The sequence below is a fragment of the Hirsutella rhossiliensis genome, assembly GCF_020360975.1.
Source record: "Hirsutella rhossiliensis strain HR02 chromosome Unknown scaffold00014, whole genome shotgun sequence".
In the NCBI taxonomy this organism is placed as follows: domain Eukaryota; kingdom Fungi; phylum Ascomycota; class Sordariomycetes; order Hypocreales; family Ophiocordycipitaceae; genus Hirsutella; species Hirsutella rhossiliensis.
The window spans coordinates 1512998-1530584 of NW_025408680.1; the positions used below are offsets into that span (position 1 = coordinate 1512998).

General features: G+C 42.8%; 3 protein-coding genes across 3 annotated transcripts; 1 reads left to right on the top strand and 2 right to left on the bottom strand.

Annotated features, from left to right (window-relative positions):
• Nucleotides 1-11835: 11835 nt before the first annotated feature.
• HRG_10019 (uncharacterized protein) lies at nucleotides 11836-12942 on the top strand (the record flags this gene model as incomplete). The annotated part of the gene is made up of 1 exon (XM_044868490.1): nucleotides 11836-12942. One exon carries the CDS (start codon nucleotides 11836-11838, stop codon nucleotides 12940-12942), a length of 1107 nt encoding a protein of 368 aa, XP_044716487.1.
• An 855-nt stretch (nucleotides 12943-13797) lies between these two features.
• On the bottom strand, nucleotides 13798-14492 carry HRG_10020 (uncharacterized protein; the record flags this gene model as incomplete). The annotated part of the gene is made up of 3 exons (XM_044868491.1): nucleotides 13798-14045; nucleotides 14161-14324; nucleotides 14368-14492. 3 exons carry the CDS (start codon nucleotides 14490-14492, stop codon nucleotides 13798-13800), a joined length of 537 nt encoding a protein of 178 aa, XP_044716488.1.
• Nucleotides 14493-16666: 2174 nt separating this feature from the next.
• Nucleotides 16667-17584, bottom strand: HRG_10021 (tetratricopeptide repeat domain-containing protein; the record flags this gene model as incomplete). The annotated part of the gene is made up of 1 exon (XM_044868492.1): nucleotides 16667-17584. The coding sequence occupies one exon, from the start codon at nucleotides 17582-17584 to the stop codon at nucleotides 16667-16669; it is 918 nt and encodes a 305-aa protein (XP_044716489.1).
• Between the last annotated feature and the right edge of the window lie 3 nt (nucleotides 17585-17587).

A 17587-nucleotide genomic window follows, 5' to 3' on the forward strand; every position in this document is an offset into this window, starting at 1 on the left:
TAACCTATAAAGGTAGAATTCCTATTAATACGGCTACTATAAGTAAGGCTAAGATCGCTTAATAGTATTAAGCTTTACCCTTACTAAAAAGGAAGACTAAGGCTATTAAGAAGGTCTTCTTTATATATATAATGCTATATATATTTAAAAAGGGTATATTAAATTAGTTAGTCTTATATATATAGTCTAGTTACTAGATAGCTAGGAACTAACGGAGTAGCTCGAGGCCGCTTTTTAAAGCTAAAAAGAGTATAAAGAGTTAGCTAGCTAAATCGCGAGCGTTATATATAAAGAAGTTAGATTTATTTAGCTTATTATAGAGGAATTAAAGCGGTATACGCCTAGTAAGCTTATATTAATAATATTAAGTAAGGGCGTTATATATCTACTTAATACTAGCGCCTATAAGGTTAGGGTCTTTATTAAAGTATAATTAAAGTTATACTATAATATAAATAGACCGTAGGCTATTATTATATAGCTAAACGATCTTAGAAGCGTATTTTAATATAACCCCCCCTTAATACTTAGCTTATACTATTAGCTTAATAAAAAGGTAATTATAAGCGCTAGTAAAAGGGTATATAACTATAAGGAACGGTGTTTTCCTATTATAAATAAAGTAGCTATAATATACTCTCTTAATTATATAAGCTAATAAGTAGTAGATTAATTATAAATAAATTCCTATCCTATAAAGTAAGAATCTCTCGTTATTTTATATATTATTATATATTAAACGGGTTACCGGTTATTATATAATTAGGAATTAAAGGAATAAAGCTAGCTTAGAATACTAGCTAAGACCTCTTAATAATACTAGCACGACTAACCTCCTTTAAATATAAATATTAGTAGAACTAAGATACTTTTAGATATACTTAAGGTATTATAGAATTCCTTAGTCTTAGGGCTATATAGTAGCCTAAATCTAGTCCTAAAAGGTTCTTCTATTTAGCTATAATTATCTATATAAGATAGTATATCCGCTAGTAAATAGAGATAGAATTATTAACTTTAATACCTCTTCTATATACTAATATACTACTAATAAATTCCGTTAAAAATCCTACTTTATATTCCTTCTTCCCCTTTATTATATAGTCTTATATAATTCCTTAATTTCCTAAAATTCCGCTTTTACTTATATACCTTAAGAGTAACTAACTAAGTACCTTAAAGTTAGTTTAACTTAATAACTAGATAAAAGAGATATTAGGTTATTTATATACTTATTTAGCGGCGTTTAGCGATAGCCTTATTACTATAGTCTATATATTTCTAGCCCTTTAAGTAGTAAAGGTTAATATAGGTAGGCGTAGCTATATTAAGCCTCTTTATAGCTATAGTAAGGGCAAAGCTATACGCTTATACTATTATATTATAAGCGGCTTAAGCCTTTTAAAAGGAAGGAAAGGTCTAGCTTAAGAGAGACTTTATTATAACGGCGGCTTATTATAAAAAGGGCGATATAAATAGCTTTAATTTAATATTATTAGTAATATATAAATTCTATCTAAATAATATATAAGGTAAGCGCGGGGAATATATATACTTAAATTTATAGTATTAGCGCTATACCTTAACTAGCTATACTACTTACTTTTTTTATATACTAATTAGCTAGAGCTATATACTAGTTAGTTAGGGCTATATAAGTTAAGGCCTTTATATTATAGAGTAAGTAGAGGCGTATATATAAGTGCTATTTATAAGATAATATTAATAAGCTATATAAAGCTCTTTTATACGCGGCTAGCCTACCCTTATATATATAGGATCCGGCCCTTTATACGTAACTATATAGCTTAGGCTATAGCCTAAGCCTATTACCTATAATAGTTAAAGACTCTTATATAATACCCTCCCTTAAGCGTAGCGTAGGGCTGCCTTATTAATAGCTCTTATATAATTAGGCCTATACCGCTAGCTCTTCCCTACCCTTTCCTATTAATTAAGCTAGCCCTACTAGCCCTATTATCCCTATACTTATTAGCCTAGGTAGCTAGAACCTAGTTCTATACTTATCGGCCGGCTAGCTATTTAAATAAAGGTATAACCTATTATATACGCCCCTAAGTAGCCGGCGGCTAGTCTAGACCTATATAAGCCTTAGGTTACCTATCCCCTCTACCTTAGGTAGTATCCTCTACTAAGGGGTATATAAGGTAGTATCCCCCCTTTCCCCTTTCCCTTCTTTCTCTCCCTTCTTTAACTATAATAATAGTATTAATAGGTAAGTTCCGCTTTACTTAAGGCGTTAGTTTATTCCTAGCTATATAGGCCGCTCTATTAATATATACTTATAGTAGTAGTAGTAGTAGTAATAACGGCCCTAATAATAATAATAACTCTAACTAATAAGTTCCGCGCCTTATTAAGTAGGAGGCTATATTCCGTTATATTAACTTCTATAATAAATATATCTACCTCTCTCTCTCTTACCTCTTCTTTCTCGAAGTATATAGAGTTATTTATTAACGCTATGCTAGCCGCGGCTAATAATAACTCCGCTACTACCGCCGCTCCTACCCGCGCCGCTACTACCGGTCCTACTACCGCCGCCGCCGCCTCTACTACGCTATTTACCCTTACGTCGCCCTTTAAGGTAACGACGCCGTCCCCGCTACTACCTATAACGCCCGGCCCCTTAGCCCCCGCCTTTATCTCCGCTACCCCTATAAGTCCGTAGTTAGGTAAGCGTAATAGACGTTATCCGCTAACCTCCTATAATATAAGCGCTAAGTATAGGCCGGCGCCGCCCGCTTAGCCCCCTATATACGTTATACGTTATAGGAGCTTAATTGCTTTAACTAGGCTAGGCGCCGCCGCGGCGGTAGCTACTATTAGTACGCGCGCGCTAGCCGCGCCTATAAGGCGGTGCCTCCTATCTTACTCGCTACGGCGTTAGCTTAAAAGGCTAGCTTATATAAGTAGGCGTAGGGGGCTACTAAGAAGCGCCTTACCGCTGCCGCCGCCGCCTACTATAACCTCCGCGCCCTCGAGCGATAGGGCCTTATACTTAAGTAGGTCCTTACTTCTTCGCTCCCTTACTTCCGCCTTTAACGTACCCGGCGCTAGGGATACCGCCTCCGTTACCTTATCGGCGGTCCCCCTAGCCGTGCCCGCCCTTTCTACCGCCGCTGCCCCTACCGCCGCTACTAGCCGCCGCCCCTCTACCCTTAGAGCCGCCGCCGCCGCTAACTAGCTTACGAGCTTAGAAGGCCGCCTTAGCGCCTTAGAGACCGCCGCTATTATTAATAAAAAGAAGGAGGCTAATAAGGATAATAATAATAAAGATAATAATAAGGGTAATAATAACGACGAGAAATAAGCTTAGGTAGTTTAAGGGCTCCGCTTTATAATAATTACTATTTTTATCTCTACCTATACTATTACGCTTATATTACCTATATTACTATAACTACCCTCTCTACTTTACCTACTTTATAGTCCTAGCCTAAGCCGCTATTAATAGTCTATTAGTCTATTATTCTTATTTACTAGTCTATATTAGGCCTTAAACTTATTAAGGGCTATAGCTCCTATAAACTTATATATAAGTTCCTATATAGGGTTAAGGTATTTATGCTATTTAACGAGAACCTCCTAGCGTTTCCCTTAGCCTACCTTCTTTTAGCGTACGGCCTATATCTCTTTAACCTCGAATTCGTTATCCCCCTTTACCTTAAATATAAGCGGTTAAGCGTCCGCTACTTCTTATCTAGGTAGCGGGTTAAAAGAGGCTTAGTAAAGGAAGTTAACGTTAACCTTATTATAGACCTATAAGAAGGTATAAGTAATAAGCGTAGAATCGGGTAATCGATAATATAAGCGGAAAGATCGGTCGAAGGAGTATAGGGTAGGATTTCGTCCGGAATTTATAACGAGTATATAAGGGGCTAAATAATATATTAAAAGAATAGCGTTATAAAGGATACTTATAAACTTACTTATTATTTTATCTACTACTCCTAGGGAAATCCTTTGTCTTTTATAGACTATTGCTTGCCTACTAGTAGACTAATTAGTTAGCTTTCTAGTATATTCTATAGTACTTAAAAAGCTCTATCTATAGTATATCTTCCTAACTTAGTAGGTGGTCTAATTATAGCGTGATATTTAACGTAAGACTATAGGTTCTAGTATAAGTAGTAGATTTAACTAGAATGTTCTATGCCCTACCTATTCTCGTATCGCGGATATCTTTAGAACTACTAAGCTAAAATAGGTAATAGGGTATCCGTTCTACTTATAATTAACCTATATATTTTATATATATTTTTATTTATAAGGATAAGCTTATCCTAACCCGCTTTTCCTAGAGGAAGGTATAGATATCTAATAGAGGTCTTTATCTTTAAGGGTTATTCCCTTAGACTATATTATAGAACCTCTTTTTACTAGCTTATTCTATAAAGCCTCCCTATACCTATTATTTCTTTATAATAGTAAAATAGGAATATAAGGGTATATTCTTATAAGACCCCTATTAAGAGACTATTAAGCTTAACTACCTATAGGCTAATAACCTTCTATACTATAAACTTCGTATATAGCTAGTCTAGCTTCTTCTTTAGTCGCGCTAACCTATAGTTATAAAGGTCGAGCTATTCTTTATCTCTTATTATAAACCTATCTGCTAGCGCCTTAGTCTTATTAGCGTGCTACTCTTAATCCTATACTATAGCGGCTATAACGGATTAATAGTATTCTATAGTTTCTTATAGCTTCTATATAAACGCGGAAGCGCGGCTCTTTAGTAATATACTACTATACTACTCCGCTACTACGTCCGCGGTAAACGGGATTAAGGAGGGCGGCTTAAAGCTATATATTATAAAGAAGGGGGCTATCTTAATAAAGGTTTACGGTTTACTATTTAGCGCGAGCTAGGTAGTAGGGAGCTAGCGGTCCTAGTCCGCTTAGTTATAGGCTATAACTACCTATAGGTATACCTATACTTCCTAGTTAACCCTCTTAGGTCCCTTATTAGTCTATAAGTAATAAGCTATACTAAGTAGCTATATAATTTAAAGTAGCTAGTATAAGTACTATTAAAAGCGGCTAGTTTAGTTTAACCCTTTATCGCTTATAATAAAAGCTAGCTAGCTATATAAGCGGGCCTAGTACTAAAGGAAGCGCTCTATATAAGCTTTTATATCTATAAATAGTATTAGCTTTAGTACTACTAATTTACTAAGTTAGTCCTTAATTACCTATATATAGCGGTTACCGCCTTTTATAAGCAGGAGGTCTATTATAAAGTCTATCTATATATATATATAGAACTAGTCTAGTACTAAAAGCTACTTTAATAGCCCCTTAAGCTATACTTTTTAGATCTTTATATAGCTATAAATATCGTAGTTATAAAGGAAGCGACGAACGTAGTACTATAAGAGGGGCTAGTAAAAGTCCCTTATAAAGCTTACCGCTATACCCTATCTACTTAGGTAACCTATAATACTAGAGTTATAAATAAGTTAGACTAGCCTCCCTTAAAGCTCGTTTTATTTATCTAGCTCTAGCGGTCTCTCCTTTTCCTTAGCTTCTATAGTATATAGTATGCCTAGTACCTATAGTCTCCTTTACTAGTATAGATACCCTTATAGGTTAATATAGTAGTTAGCTACCTATACCTTTAGCTTTAGCTTTAGATCTAAGCGTTAAGCGCTAGACTTAATAGCGCGGCGTATGCCCTTATAGGTATAGTCTAGAGCCGCTATCCTATCTTATAAGTATTAAAGAGCCTTATCTTAAAATACTCTTACCGCGCGCGCTCTTAGGCTAGTCTATCCCTCCTTACTAGACTAAGGTAAGGGCGTAAAAGGAAGCTTATTTACTAGTACCGCGTCTTCCTTTATTAAGGAAGCTCTTATATAAGTCTATAGTACTTTTTATAAGATAAGCTATAGATCCCGGGCCTCGATATCCGCTCCTATCGGCCGGTCTTAATCCTTCTAAGAAAGCGCGTTTAGAACCGCGGAGTCCCGCTTAAGGTAGTACTTAATTAAGAAGTTAAAGTATAAGAGATACTCCGCTTAGCGGGCTTACCGCTTTAAGAGGTACTAGTAAGTTATAAAGTACTTAAGGTTCCTATAGTCTATAAGAACCTTAAAGCTCTTATAGCTCTAGAGCTCTACTTACTATTACTTAAGGTAGCTAATAATCGCTAGTATCTCTTTATTATAAATACTATAATTCTACTCTACTAAGGTTAGCTTATAAGAGTAAAACGCTATTAGTTACTTCCGCTTATTTACCTCTTAAGAGAGCGTTCCTTTAAGTACCTAGCCGCTATAGTCTACTTTAACTAACGTAGACTAGTTAAAGTCTTACTAGAGTAGTACTAAGGCTTAAGAGAATAGGTCCTTAAGCGTATAGAACGCTCTTTCTTATATAGGCCCTTAGTAAAAAGCGGTTTACTTCCTAGTAATTTCGTTTAAGGGCATTATAATATAAGAGAAGCTCTTAATAAATATCCTATAATAGTTTATAAACCTAAGAAAGCTTTATACGCTTATCTATATAGTTAAGGTAGCTTAGTCTTAAATCGCTTAGATCTTTATAGGATCCGCCTATATACCTACGCCTATATAGATAATAAAGCCTAGGTACTTAACCCTCTTAACCTTAAATTCGTACTTATCTAAGTTAAGGTAAAGCCTATAAAGTTAAAGGCGCTCTAGGACCCTTTATACTTTTTATATATAGTCCTTATAAGAGCTGCTTATATAAATAAGGATATTATCTATATATATAAAGGCGAACTTATTAAAGAAATCTTAGAGTATATTATTAATATAATATTAAAAGGTAGTAGGCGCTCTTAAAAGGCTAAAGGGCGTTATAAGCTACTTAAATAAGCTATAGTATATATAGAACGCTATCTTTTACTTATTACCCTTTAAGATCTATACCTTATAAAACGCTTATTTTATATCTAGCTTTATAAACTACTTTACCTTTAAAAGGTTATAGAGCGTATCTAAGATTAAGGGTAAGGGGTAGTAGTCTAGCCTTATAATTACGTTTAAAGCCCTATAGTTATAATAGAACTATATCTTACCCCTTAGTTTATATATAAATAAGACTAGCGCTCTTACTTTAAAGCTACTTACTTAAATAAAACCTTTATTTAAGAGGTCCCTAAGCGTCTTCTTTAGTATTAGTAGCTCTATATATAATATACTATATAGCGGTCTAAATAGTATAGGTAGTTCCTACCCCTTTTTATTAGTATAGAGTATAATCCTATAGTCTACCCCTAGCTTATATAGGTTAAGCTTATTTACTTCCTAGGACTTAAATAGCGGTAGGAGGTTATAAAAGCGCTTTAGTATCTACTACTATAGCTTAGAGGGCGACTTTAGCTTCTTCGCTTAAAGGGCCTTATTAATATCTACTAAGCTAACTATATAGACCGCTATATTAGCCGCTACCTAGCCTTCCTCCTACTTTAACTATTATATAGTTCTTATAAAGATAGAAGTAAGGACTTCTTATACTATATATAAAGCTTATATACTTAGTCCTATACTTATAAAACCGTCGTTATAGTAGACCTACTATTATATAGGCCTAAACTATAGCTTCTTTTAGTATAAAACTAAGTATAACTTTATATATAATAACTAAGGTTTCCTAAGGATTAAGGTAAACTTTAGTTAAGAGATTATATAAGCTACGATAAGCTTATAATAACCGTTAACCTATAATAACCGGTATTATTCCTAAGGGATAAACCTATTAAGGGGTTTATATTAATAGATATAATAAGGCGTGGTCTAAGTAATAATAAGTATATTATATTAGTAATAAGTTAAAGGTTATAGACTATAGACTATAACTAAGTAATTAGAATTAAAGATAGAATTATAATAAAGATCTATATTAAAAGCTAGAGAGCTATTTATTTAAAGGAGTAAAAATAAGTAGCTATATATACCTATAAAGACTATCCTTAGATTATAGGCCTAGCTATAATCCTTAACGTTAAATTATATAGAGTATAGTAATCTCGTTAATCCTAGATTACTTAGATCTCTATAATCCCCTTAATCCTATATCTATTAAATAGTTATACTAACTATTTATCTATTAGACTATATTATATACTTAACGCGGTCGACCGTTAGCGGCCTAGTAGCTATAGTTATAATATAATATCTCCCTTCCTTTTAATCTTATCTATAAGACCTACTATAGCTGCCTTAGCCGCTATATATAAATATACCTTTATCGCGTTATACGTAAGTATATCGTTCCTTATTTCTTTTATCCTTTCTAGATATACTACTAATAGTATATCTAGTTATATACTAAAAAATCGTTCCTAAAAAGCCTTTAAGCGCGCTACTCTTACTAAATATATCGACTTAAGTAGAGATCCTATTAATATACTATATACTTAATACTTTAAGGTAAAGAAGATAAATTATTAAATAGCCGAAAATTCTTTACGCTATAATAATTATATTACTAGTAGTCGTCCTTATTATAATAGTATTTTAGTAGCCTTTTCTTATAGGTATCTTTTAATTCTTTTTATATATAGTAGCTAATATATTTCTTTTAGTAATTAAATTATTAGTAAAGTAATATAGGCTATATTTTAAAGAGAAGGAAGCTAAGGAAGCCTTATTAGAGCTTTAAGTATAGCTTATAAACCTTTAGTTATAAATATCTATCGCTATTAATTATTTAGCTTATATTTAAAAGATTTAAAATTATATAAAGGAAAAGAGTTCTAAGTTATTTTATTATAGTATCTAAGAAGTAAATACTAAGAATAGCGTTTTACCTACGCTTAATATATATAAGTATTAGGTAGTAAATAACTTATAATTATTAGGCGTTCTTAATAAGGCGAATTAGTCTTTATTTAGTATTAGCGAGGAGTTTATAGATCTTAGTCCTTTAATCCCTCTTAAACCTTTTAGTAAAATTATTAAAGTAAAGAACTATAGTAAGTTAAGTACTTAAGTAGTTCCTAAGTATTTTCCTTTAATCTATATCCCTTTTACTTAATAAGGTATTCTTATTACTAACCTTATTTTCTTATATTTAATACTTATTTTATTTTATATTTTTAATTATTATTAACTTTAATTTTTTCCTATAGTTTAGCGTTTTATAGCGCTAGTTTTAATAATAAGATATAAAATATTAAGTATATCTATATTATTATTAGTAGCGAAAGTTTATAGTTAACTTTTAAAATAGTTTTCTTAACTTTAAACGGTCTAAGTTTCTTAAAATCTAATTTATTACTTAGTTATTTTATTTTAATATTTCGTTATATAAGGTATCTCCCTCTTAAAAGATTATTCCTTATAATCTTTTCCGATTATAGTAAGTAAATATTTATTTTCTAATAAATTAAAGTTCTTATTATATTTCTTTATATAATTTTTATAGCTAATCTACTTATAGTATCGCTCGTTTTACTTATAGTCCTTATTAAGTAACCTTAAATACTTTTAGGTTATATCTATAATTAGCGTATACTAGTAAGAGCTTAGTTATTTTTATAACTAAGCTATTATAAGCTAGTTACGCTATTAGTAGCTATTTAACTTAATCGTTTTATTTATAGCTAATATAGTATCGTAAATATTACTTAAGCGTTTAGTTAAGTTATTCTATTTATCTATCTATTTATAAGTAATAAGCTATACTAAGCTTATATTTCGTCCTTAATTATACTATAAGAGCTTACTAAAATTTAGCTATAAATATACTTCCTTTATTAAAGATAATCTTATTTAGTAGTCTATAATTACTAATAATTATTTATGGGAATATATATACTAGCTCTTTTATATTACTTACTTTTTTATATAGTAATCTCCAACACGCTGCTTCCGCCTCCGGAAATGGCCCCTCCCCGATCGGGTATCGCGCCCCCGCCGCCCTGACCCCGCCCCTGCCCCGTGATCCTGGTTGTGACGCTCAACATGGCAGGAATATAAATATCTCAACACCTGCCCTCGCTCGTCGACATGTACTCTTGACTTCTCTCTCCTTCCACAACACGCTCGGCCCTTGCTTGCTGCCGCACCCTGCCCTCCGCCTTCGCCCGCCTTCCTTATGCACGCCGTCTTCATCTCGCCTGCACCGCCAGTCTACCGCCGACCTCAGTGCAGACCTCTTCGCTTCGCCCTCCACCGCCAGACGCGTCTGCGCCCCTTTCTTCTAGAAATGCCGCCGCCGCTACTGCTACTTCTGAGCATACGTGTCTTTATCGTCACGTAATGCGCCTTCTTTGACTTGAATAAAGCTGTCATGTCTGGGTGTTGTCATCCGTCCAGCTACACGTTTCTGTCCCTAACCTGACCTCGGACTGTCTTGGCTCTTGCCGTCACGGCTGCCCCCCCGGACGCCAGCCCCTATTTGGTGGGTAAAGGAAGCCCATGTGCCCCTCAGTCGGTCACGAAAATGCGCGGTTGCTGATGGCGCCAACGCGTGACACAAGGGGCAGGTCCATTGACCAACACGGCCAGACCGGCGCCATCCCTGACGAGCTGAATCACCCTTTCGCGCCACGGACCAGTGTGACACAAGGAGGAAAGGCCAGCGCATGGTCTGTCAATACGAGGGACACGGCCCGGCGTTCCCTCGGCCGGACTCTTTCCGATGCACTATGCAAGGCATGACCAAGCCCCCTTTTATTGATTTCAGTCGTTGATGGAGGGTCGCGTGGAGGCGACGCGGCACATATTGCTACGCCAAACGCAATCTGGGAAAAGGCGCTCCAAGGACGCCTATGACTGGGTGCCGAGCCTCATCCTTCAATCTAGGCCGCAGAATATAATGACGGGACGGGAGCACCAATGCCAATCAAGGACCAACGTGCGGAGCCTGAGGCTGACTCGGAGCTGCCGAGTGCAACGGGCCGCCAACAGCGTGAGCAGGTCTACGGTAGGGTTGCGAGGAGGATTCTGCAGCATCCTTCTGGCCGCGTCCGGTGTGGTCCGACAGCTGCATGATTGGCAGAGAGTGAACGGGAGAAATAAGAGGCTAGCTCACGCGGGTCTGGCCCTGTACGTTGTTTCGGACGGACGGACGGACGGAACAATGCGAAAGCCCGAGAGCACCTGGAGCCTGGGGAGTATATTTGAGCCGAGGTGAGGGGAGCGTCGGCTAGAGTGGTGAGCGCGGCTCGCTCGCATATTTAAGGCATCTGGCACTCGTGCTCCTAATGATGCTTCTCAGCAAAGTTCTCCGACTGTTCGTAGGCGAACAGCGTCACTTGCTCCCACGAAAGATTCGCCCACCCTGATGATGACTTCTACCATCACCTCGATGGCCAAGCCTTTTGGGTTCCTCCCCCGGGGGGCGGCAGGCAGACGAAGCAGCCACAGCCAAGGCCACCGCGGCCATCAACGCAGCAGTGGCATCCATTCACTTCTACGACCTCGCGACAAGCTTTGTCCCCTGGGGCAGAGGCAGGCTTAAACCGTATACCCGCCGTCTGCGGGCGACATTCAGATGCGCCGATAACGATTCCATCTGATACGGAATCTGAGGCTGATGATGCAGATGACCAAGTTGGGGGTGAGGGCGATGGTCGTGATGGTCAGGACATGGATGACTCGCGGTCTCTTGATACACTTCCGTCGGCCAACGCGGTCGTCACATCTGTAGCTAAAGCACAGACTGGTAGCCCCAATGGTGTAGGTAAGTTCTTGCACACCTTGTTACCTATGAGTCGGGGGGTTGACGAATGGGCTAGAATGCCTCGGCACGGTGTCTGACGGAGCCGGTGAGGCCGAGGAATCCCGCCGGCCAGGTTCATCAACGGTCAATCAAGCTAGTAGAAAGGCCACGATGGGCACCAGACCATCAACATCAATATCGGTCCCAAGCAGCCCTACAGCGCCTTCGCCTGTGCTGGCCCCGATGCCGCCTGCACATAGCTTGCCCCGAGCGGATGAAGCGTCGCAGAGCCCTGCCAAGAGCATTCTAAATCAACTGGACTATCTGCCTACGAGTAGCATTCTCACACAACTCGGCAACGTTTCCGAAACACACGAGGATTACGCCTTAAAACAGCAATCCCTGGGGATTTCAGCAAGACAAGACCTTGAAGCCGGCGCCTATGAGGACCACAGTGCGGAAACCGAGTCCCAGTATCCAATCAACCCACTGCCAGAGGCTCAGGGATTGTACTCCCCCGAGAGCGCGAATCAAAGTGACAGTAACCTAGCCCAAGGTGATTGTGAGATTGGCAGCAAGGCCCAGCGATGTCAGATGGATGCTTCCGACGATCACGACGACCATTCCGGCGGCGCACACATCGACACGGAGTATTGTCCCGCCACGGCGAACAGCGGCGAAAGGGGCGGCCAGGAGGACGGCGTGGCCTGCGACGCCAACGACCCCACTGAGCAATCTCCGCGCAAACGTCGGAAGGTTAGGCATGATTCTGCTACTACGAAGCCCCAGCGCTGCAGCAGCAACGTATCCCGTTTCCCACCGATGCGAAAGGTCAAATACACGTCAGCACGCAGCATGCCTAGTCCGCCAGCGTCGCACGACTCCTCTGAAGACGGAAACGTCGGGACATCCGCCGCAACATTTGAGGAGTGGCCTCTGCAGAACGTCATATTCAAGCGGGTCATCGTGGACGGCGTGGGCACATTCCAGCTACAATTTGAATGGCCATTTTGCACATCGCACAGCCAAGGAAGTGTTCCCACAGGTAATGCGCGCCGTACTACGACTACCAGAGCGACTGGCGGTCAGGCAGGGCGGACTTCCGGCACGAGAGCCAGGTTCACGCGCGAAGAAGATAACCTACTCACCAAGCTGAGGAAGGAACAGGGCAACCTCTCGTGGGCGGAGATCCATAAGCGTTTCAATGACACGTTTCCAGGGCGGTCTCGTGGATGCCTGCAGGTGCACTATTGCACTAAGCTGAAGCACAGCGAATGATGTTTGTTGCTTGACGACACTGCGGACCTTTACATTCTTTTTTGGAGCTGTAGATTGTGAAATAATGTCGGTGTGGCGCTTGTTGGGTTGGATTTACGTACGTACTGCAGAAGCAAAACAATTATGGCAACCATCGTCTAACTAGTTATCGTACGACCCCTCTCACGGCCACGCGCAAGTGCCCTCAGCCATAAGATAAGACGCGGTATCTCCTCCCGGTCTTTCCGTTCTGACCCAATCACGAAACACTAGCCTCTCCTTTATCTTGATTGTCGGCTGCCATGGAGTATTGTGCAAGATGTAATAGGGACTCCGTGTCTAAAGCGGCGCCGAGGCAACACCTGCACGAGTCTAGCCGCCATTCATATTGCTCCAGATGCCAAAGGTCCTTTGGTTCCTCCTCCGCTCTTCTGCAGCACGTGCACAACTTGCCTCGACCCCCCCATCCAAGATGACCCTGTAATGAGAAGTCTCCGTATGCTAGCAGGTGCAGAGATGCAATACTATCTGCCCCGAAGCCCAATCCATAAATTCACGAAAATAATCATTCAATATGGTCGTGAAAGTCCTGATCGCTGCACGGGGATATCGTCGGGTTCCTCAGCGCAACAACATCGGCCTCGTCCGAAGTGAGCCGCTCATAGTAGGCTCTATGCATAGTTTCTTCATTTCAAGTACCGGTATTGACCTGCTTTCGCACCCGCTCCCTTTCTATGCCAGAAGGAGGGGCTGAAAGGATTGATGTCGTTCATGATGGCTTGGACCGGACTAAATTGTGAGTATCAAGCGTAGTAAAATAAGCAATAAGTTTGCATTTTGACTTGATGTGGCACTTCACGAGGAAAGTAGGTATCTCTAGTCATCTGGCTGGTAATCCAACTTCACCATCTTCGCGTCTACCACCGTGTACCTGGCCCCGTTCACCGGCTTTAGCCCCTGGTGCGTGTTCTGGTTTATGACGACTGGCATGCCGGGCACGAAGACGAGGACGGCCGGCACTGGGGTCGCGCTGTCGTCGTCGTAGCCTAGCACTAGCACCGCCTCCTCCCCCATCGGCGCGCCCTCCTTCTGCTTGTTCTTGGAGAGGAAGTCGCGCGCCGCCTCTAGGTGAAGTTTCCAGCGGTTCCTGTCAGCGGTGTCACTGCCGTCAGGCCTGTCTCCCACGAAATCCGCCTGCCCTCCCTATGGCACCTCGAGTTTAGCAGGTCTAGGTCTGACGGGTCCTGCCCCCTTCGGCGGATCCGCCGAGCAGCCGCCGCAGCTCCGGGTCGCCGGCGGCCCGTATCTGCTTGTCTAGCATGATGACCGTCGTGAACCTCCTATAGCGCGTGCGCCTTGTCGTGCTGCCGCCGCTGCTCGGCCGCGAACGCCCTGTCTTCGCCCTACGGCATGGCCACGCTTGGCAGCACGATCGACCGCACTTGCACCGGCCGGAACTGGTGGAAGTCGCCGTAGAGGATCGCTGCCGGGACCCTGCTAAAGTCTTGAGGCGACCCCCGCAGCCGGCAGAGCCGCTTGTTGGCCGCGTGTAGCGTTCGCGCCTCGTGCATGCTAACCTCGTCAATTACTAACACCTCCTTCTCCTACCAGTGTATCTGTTCATCTGTGACCGGCCGTCGACGAAGCGCTCGCCCTGGCCAGGCAGCCGCATCCCGTCCACTTCCCTTCTCGCTCCTCCCGCCTGGCCGCCCAGGCCGACCGCGAGGCCGCAGGCCGAGTGCCTGGATCGGTGACTAAGGTGAAGAGCGGCTGCTTTTCTCTGGAAATCTTGCCTATGTACCTTCCTTATATTCCTTCCTCTTCTGTTACCCGCAGCCTGACACCGCTTTAGCTACGTTCTTGCTTTTTTAATGGCTGTTGGAGGAGACCAGCTTTGGAGGAGACCAGCTGTCTCTTCCAACAATGGCCCCTTTCTTTACTTACATTCTTGCATGCTTTAGTTTCTAACGCTACTGCCTGCCTTTCGGTTTTTTATTCCAACCTCCATCTTCGTTCCTCAGGGCTCTTTGCGCAACCATAAGGGGTTGACTTACCTGTGAGCCTCCTGCCATGGTCACCGCCTACTTCAATAGGTCACCGCCTACTACATTGGTCACCGCCTACCACACTGGTCACCGCCTACTACATTGGTCACCGCCTACTACATTGGTCACCGCCTACCACATTGGTCACCGCCTACTACATTGGTCACCGCCTACCACATTGGTCACCGCCTACTACATTGGTCACCAGCTACTACGATAGGCCACCGCCTACTGCATTGGTCACCGCTTACTACAAGCCCACAGGTACAGGTAAGGCAACCCCTCATGGATTGCGCGAAGAGCCTTGAGGAACGAAGACCGAAGATTTGAGAGACAAACAAGACAAAGACAGAGGCGAGAGAAAAAGACGCAAGCAGGCGGTAGCGCTAGGAACTAAAGCATGCATGAAGGTAGGCAAAGAAATCGGCCATTCGGGCACCATCCCGCAGCCGGGAAGAAGCAGAAAAAGCAAGAAGGCAAGTAAAGCGATGATAACGGTTGCGGGGTAAGCGAGAGGCGCACGATCACGACGAAACAGAGAGTGAAGAACGGGGGCCAGTGATGCAATTGTTGATCTCTAAAGAGCTCCTCCAGCGGGCTGTGGTTATCCCCGCATCCTTATATAAGTCCTGCCGCGCGTCGCGATCCCCACTTCGGTTTCAGATGACGCAACACAGGTCTCTAAGCGCGTGACACAGTATCTGATCGACTGCGCGGTGTCATTCGCCGACGCGACGCTCAGGTGAACAACCTGAAGTTGACGGCGACGGAAGAGACTGCCCTGGTACAATGGATCTTGTCGATGGACGAGCGAGGGATGCCGCCGACAGTGGCTTACACTCGTCGGATGGCCAACTTATTGCTTACCGAGCGAGGCAAAGATCCTGTCGGGGAAAACTGGGTGCGGAAGTTTGTTGGCCGCCACGGCGATATCAAGGCAAAAGTCTTTGATCCGAATACACGGCGCCGTACGGTTGGTACGCATCGACTTCTTATTCTCGACGGGCACGGCAGCCACGTCAGGCCGGAATTTGACAAGTACTGTACTGCCAATTCCATCGTGGTACTGCAAATGCCTGCACATTCCTCGCATCTCTTGCAGCCTCTTGATGTCCGGTACTATTCGCCGTTGAAAACAATATACGGCCGGAAGGTTCAAGAGAAAATGCTCGCTGGGATCCATCATATCGACAAACAGGACTTCCTTCCTATATACTTAGAGGCTCGCCGACAAGCACTTTCGCCGTCGAATATCCGAAGCGGATTTATGGCAACAGGCCTCTTTCCGTTCGACCCAAACGGGGTATTATCGCGGTTACAAGTCGGTGGAGAATTTTGACCGAGTAGGGGGTCTGACCGGGAAGGGGGTGGATTACGTTAGGCATCTAGAACCTCGGCTAAATAATAACAGAAGACGATTCTCGCCAAGTCTAGAGAAGAACAATGCCTCTCAGCCTCCTGCGAAGATGAATGTCTTCCTGCCCCTACAACCCTCGGAGAACAAAGGGAAAAGAAAAGAAAGAGAGAAGAATAGTACGTCAGTTGTTCTCTAACCGAAGCGTAAGCTGAGTCAGGAAACCTAGCGGCTGTAGCCTATATATCCCACTGTAGAGACAGGCTGGCTCATGAATACCATCATCAATTGTCTGAAGCGGTTGGATTGATTCGATGCAGAAGATCATGGATCTTTCATTAGACCTTTACCTCGTACTCTCCCATCCAGCCATGGTCGATATGGAAGACCGGGTGTGAGGATGATCCTGGCCAAGTATCTTCTGCCGGTAGCGAATGCAATCCTGCATCAACGCCTTCGCTTCCAAGACTCGGTCAATCTTATACCAAGTCCAGGCCAGGTTGGCCATGCTGGTCAGCGTGTCGGGATGCTCCTCGCCCAGCACCCTCTTGCGGGTCTCCATCACCTGCACCTCGAGCTCCTCCGCCTCCTTCCACCGCCCCTGATTCGAGTACGTCAACACGAGGTTGGCCATGCTGGTCAGCGTGTCGGGATGCTCCTCGCCCAGCACCCTCTTGCGGGTCTCCATCACCTGCACCCCGAGCTCCTCCGCCTCCTTCCACCGCCCCTGATTCGAGTACGTCAACGCGAGGTTGGCCATGCTGGTCAGCGTTGAGGGATGCTCCTCGCCTAGCACCTTCTTGCAGATACCCAGTTCCTGCACCTCGAGCTCCTCCGCCTCCTTCCACCGCCCCTGATTCGAGTACGTCAACGCGAGGTTGGCCATGCTGGTCAGCGTTGAGGGATGCTCCTCGCCTAGCACCTTCTTGCAGATACCCAGTTCCTGCACCCCGAGCTCCTCCGCCTCCTTCCACCGCCCCTGATTCCGGTACGTCGACGCGAGGTTGGCCATGCTGGTCAGCGTTGAGGGATGCTCCTCGCCTAGCACCCTCTTGCAGATACCCAGTTCCTGCACCTCGAGCTCCTCCGCCTCCTTCCACCGCCCCTGATTCCAGTACGTCGACGCGAGGTTGGCCATGCTGGTCAGCGTTGAGGGATGCTCCTCGCCTAGCACCTTCTTGCAGATACCCAGTTCCTGCACCCCGAGCTCCTCCGCCTCCTTCCACCGCCCCTGATTCCGGTACGTCGACGCGAGGTTGGCCATGCT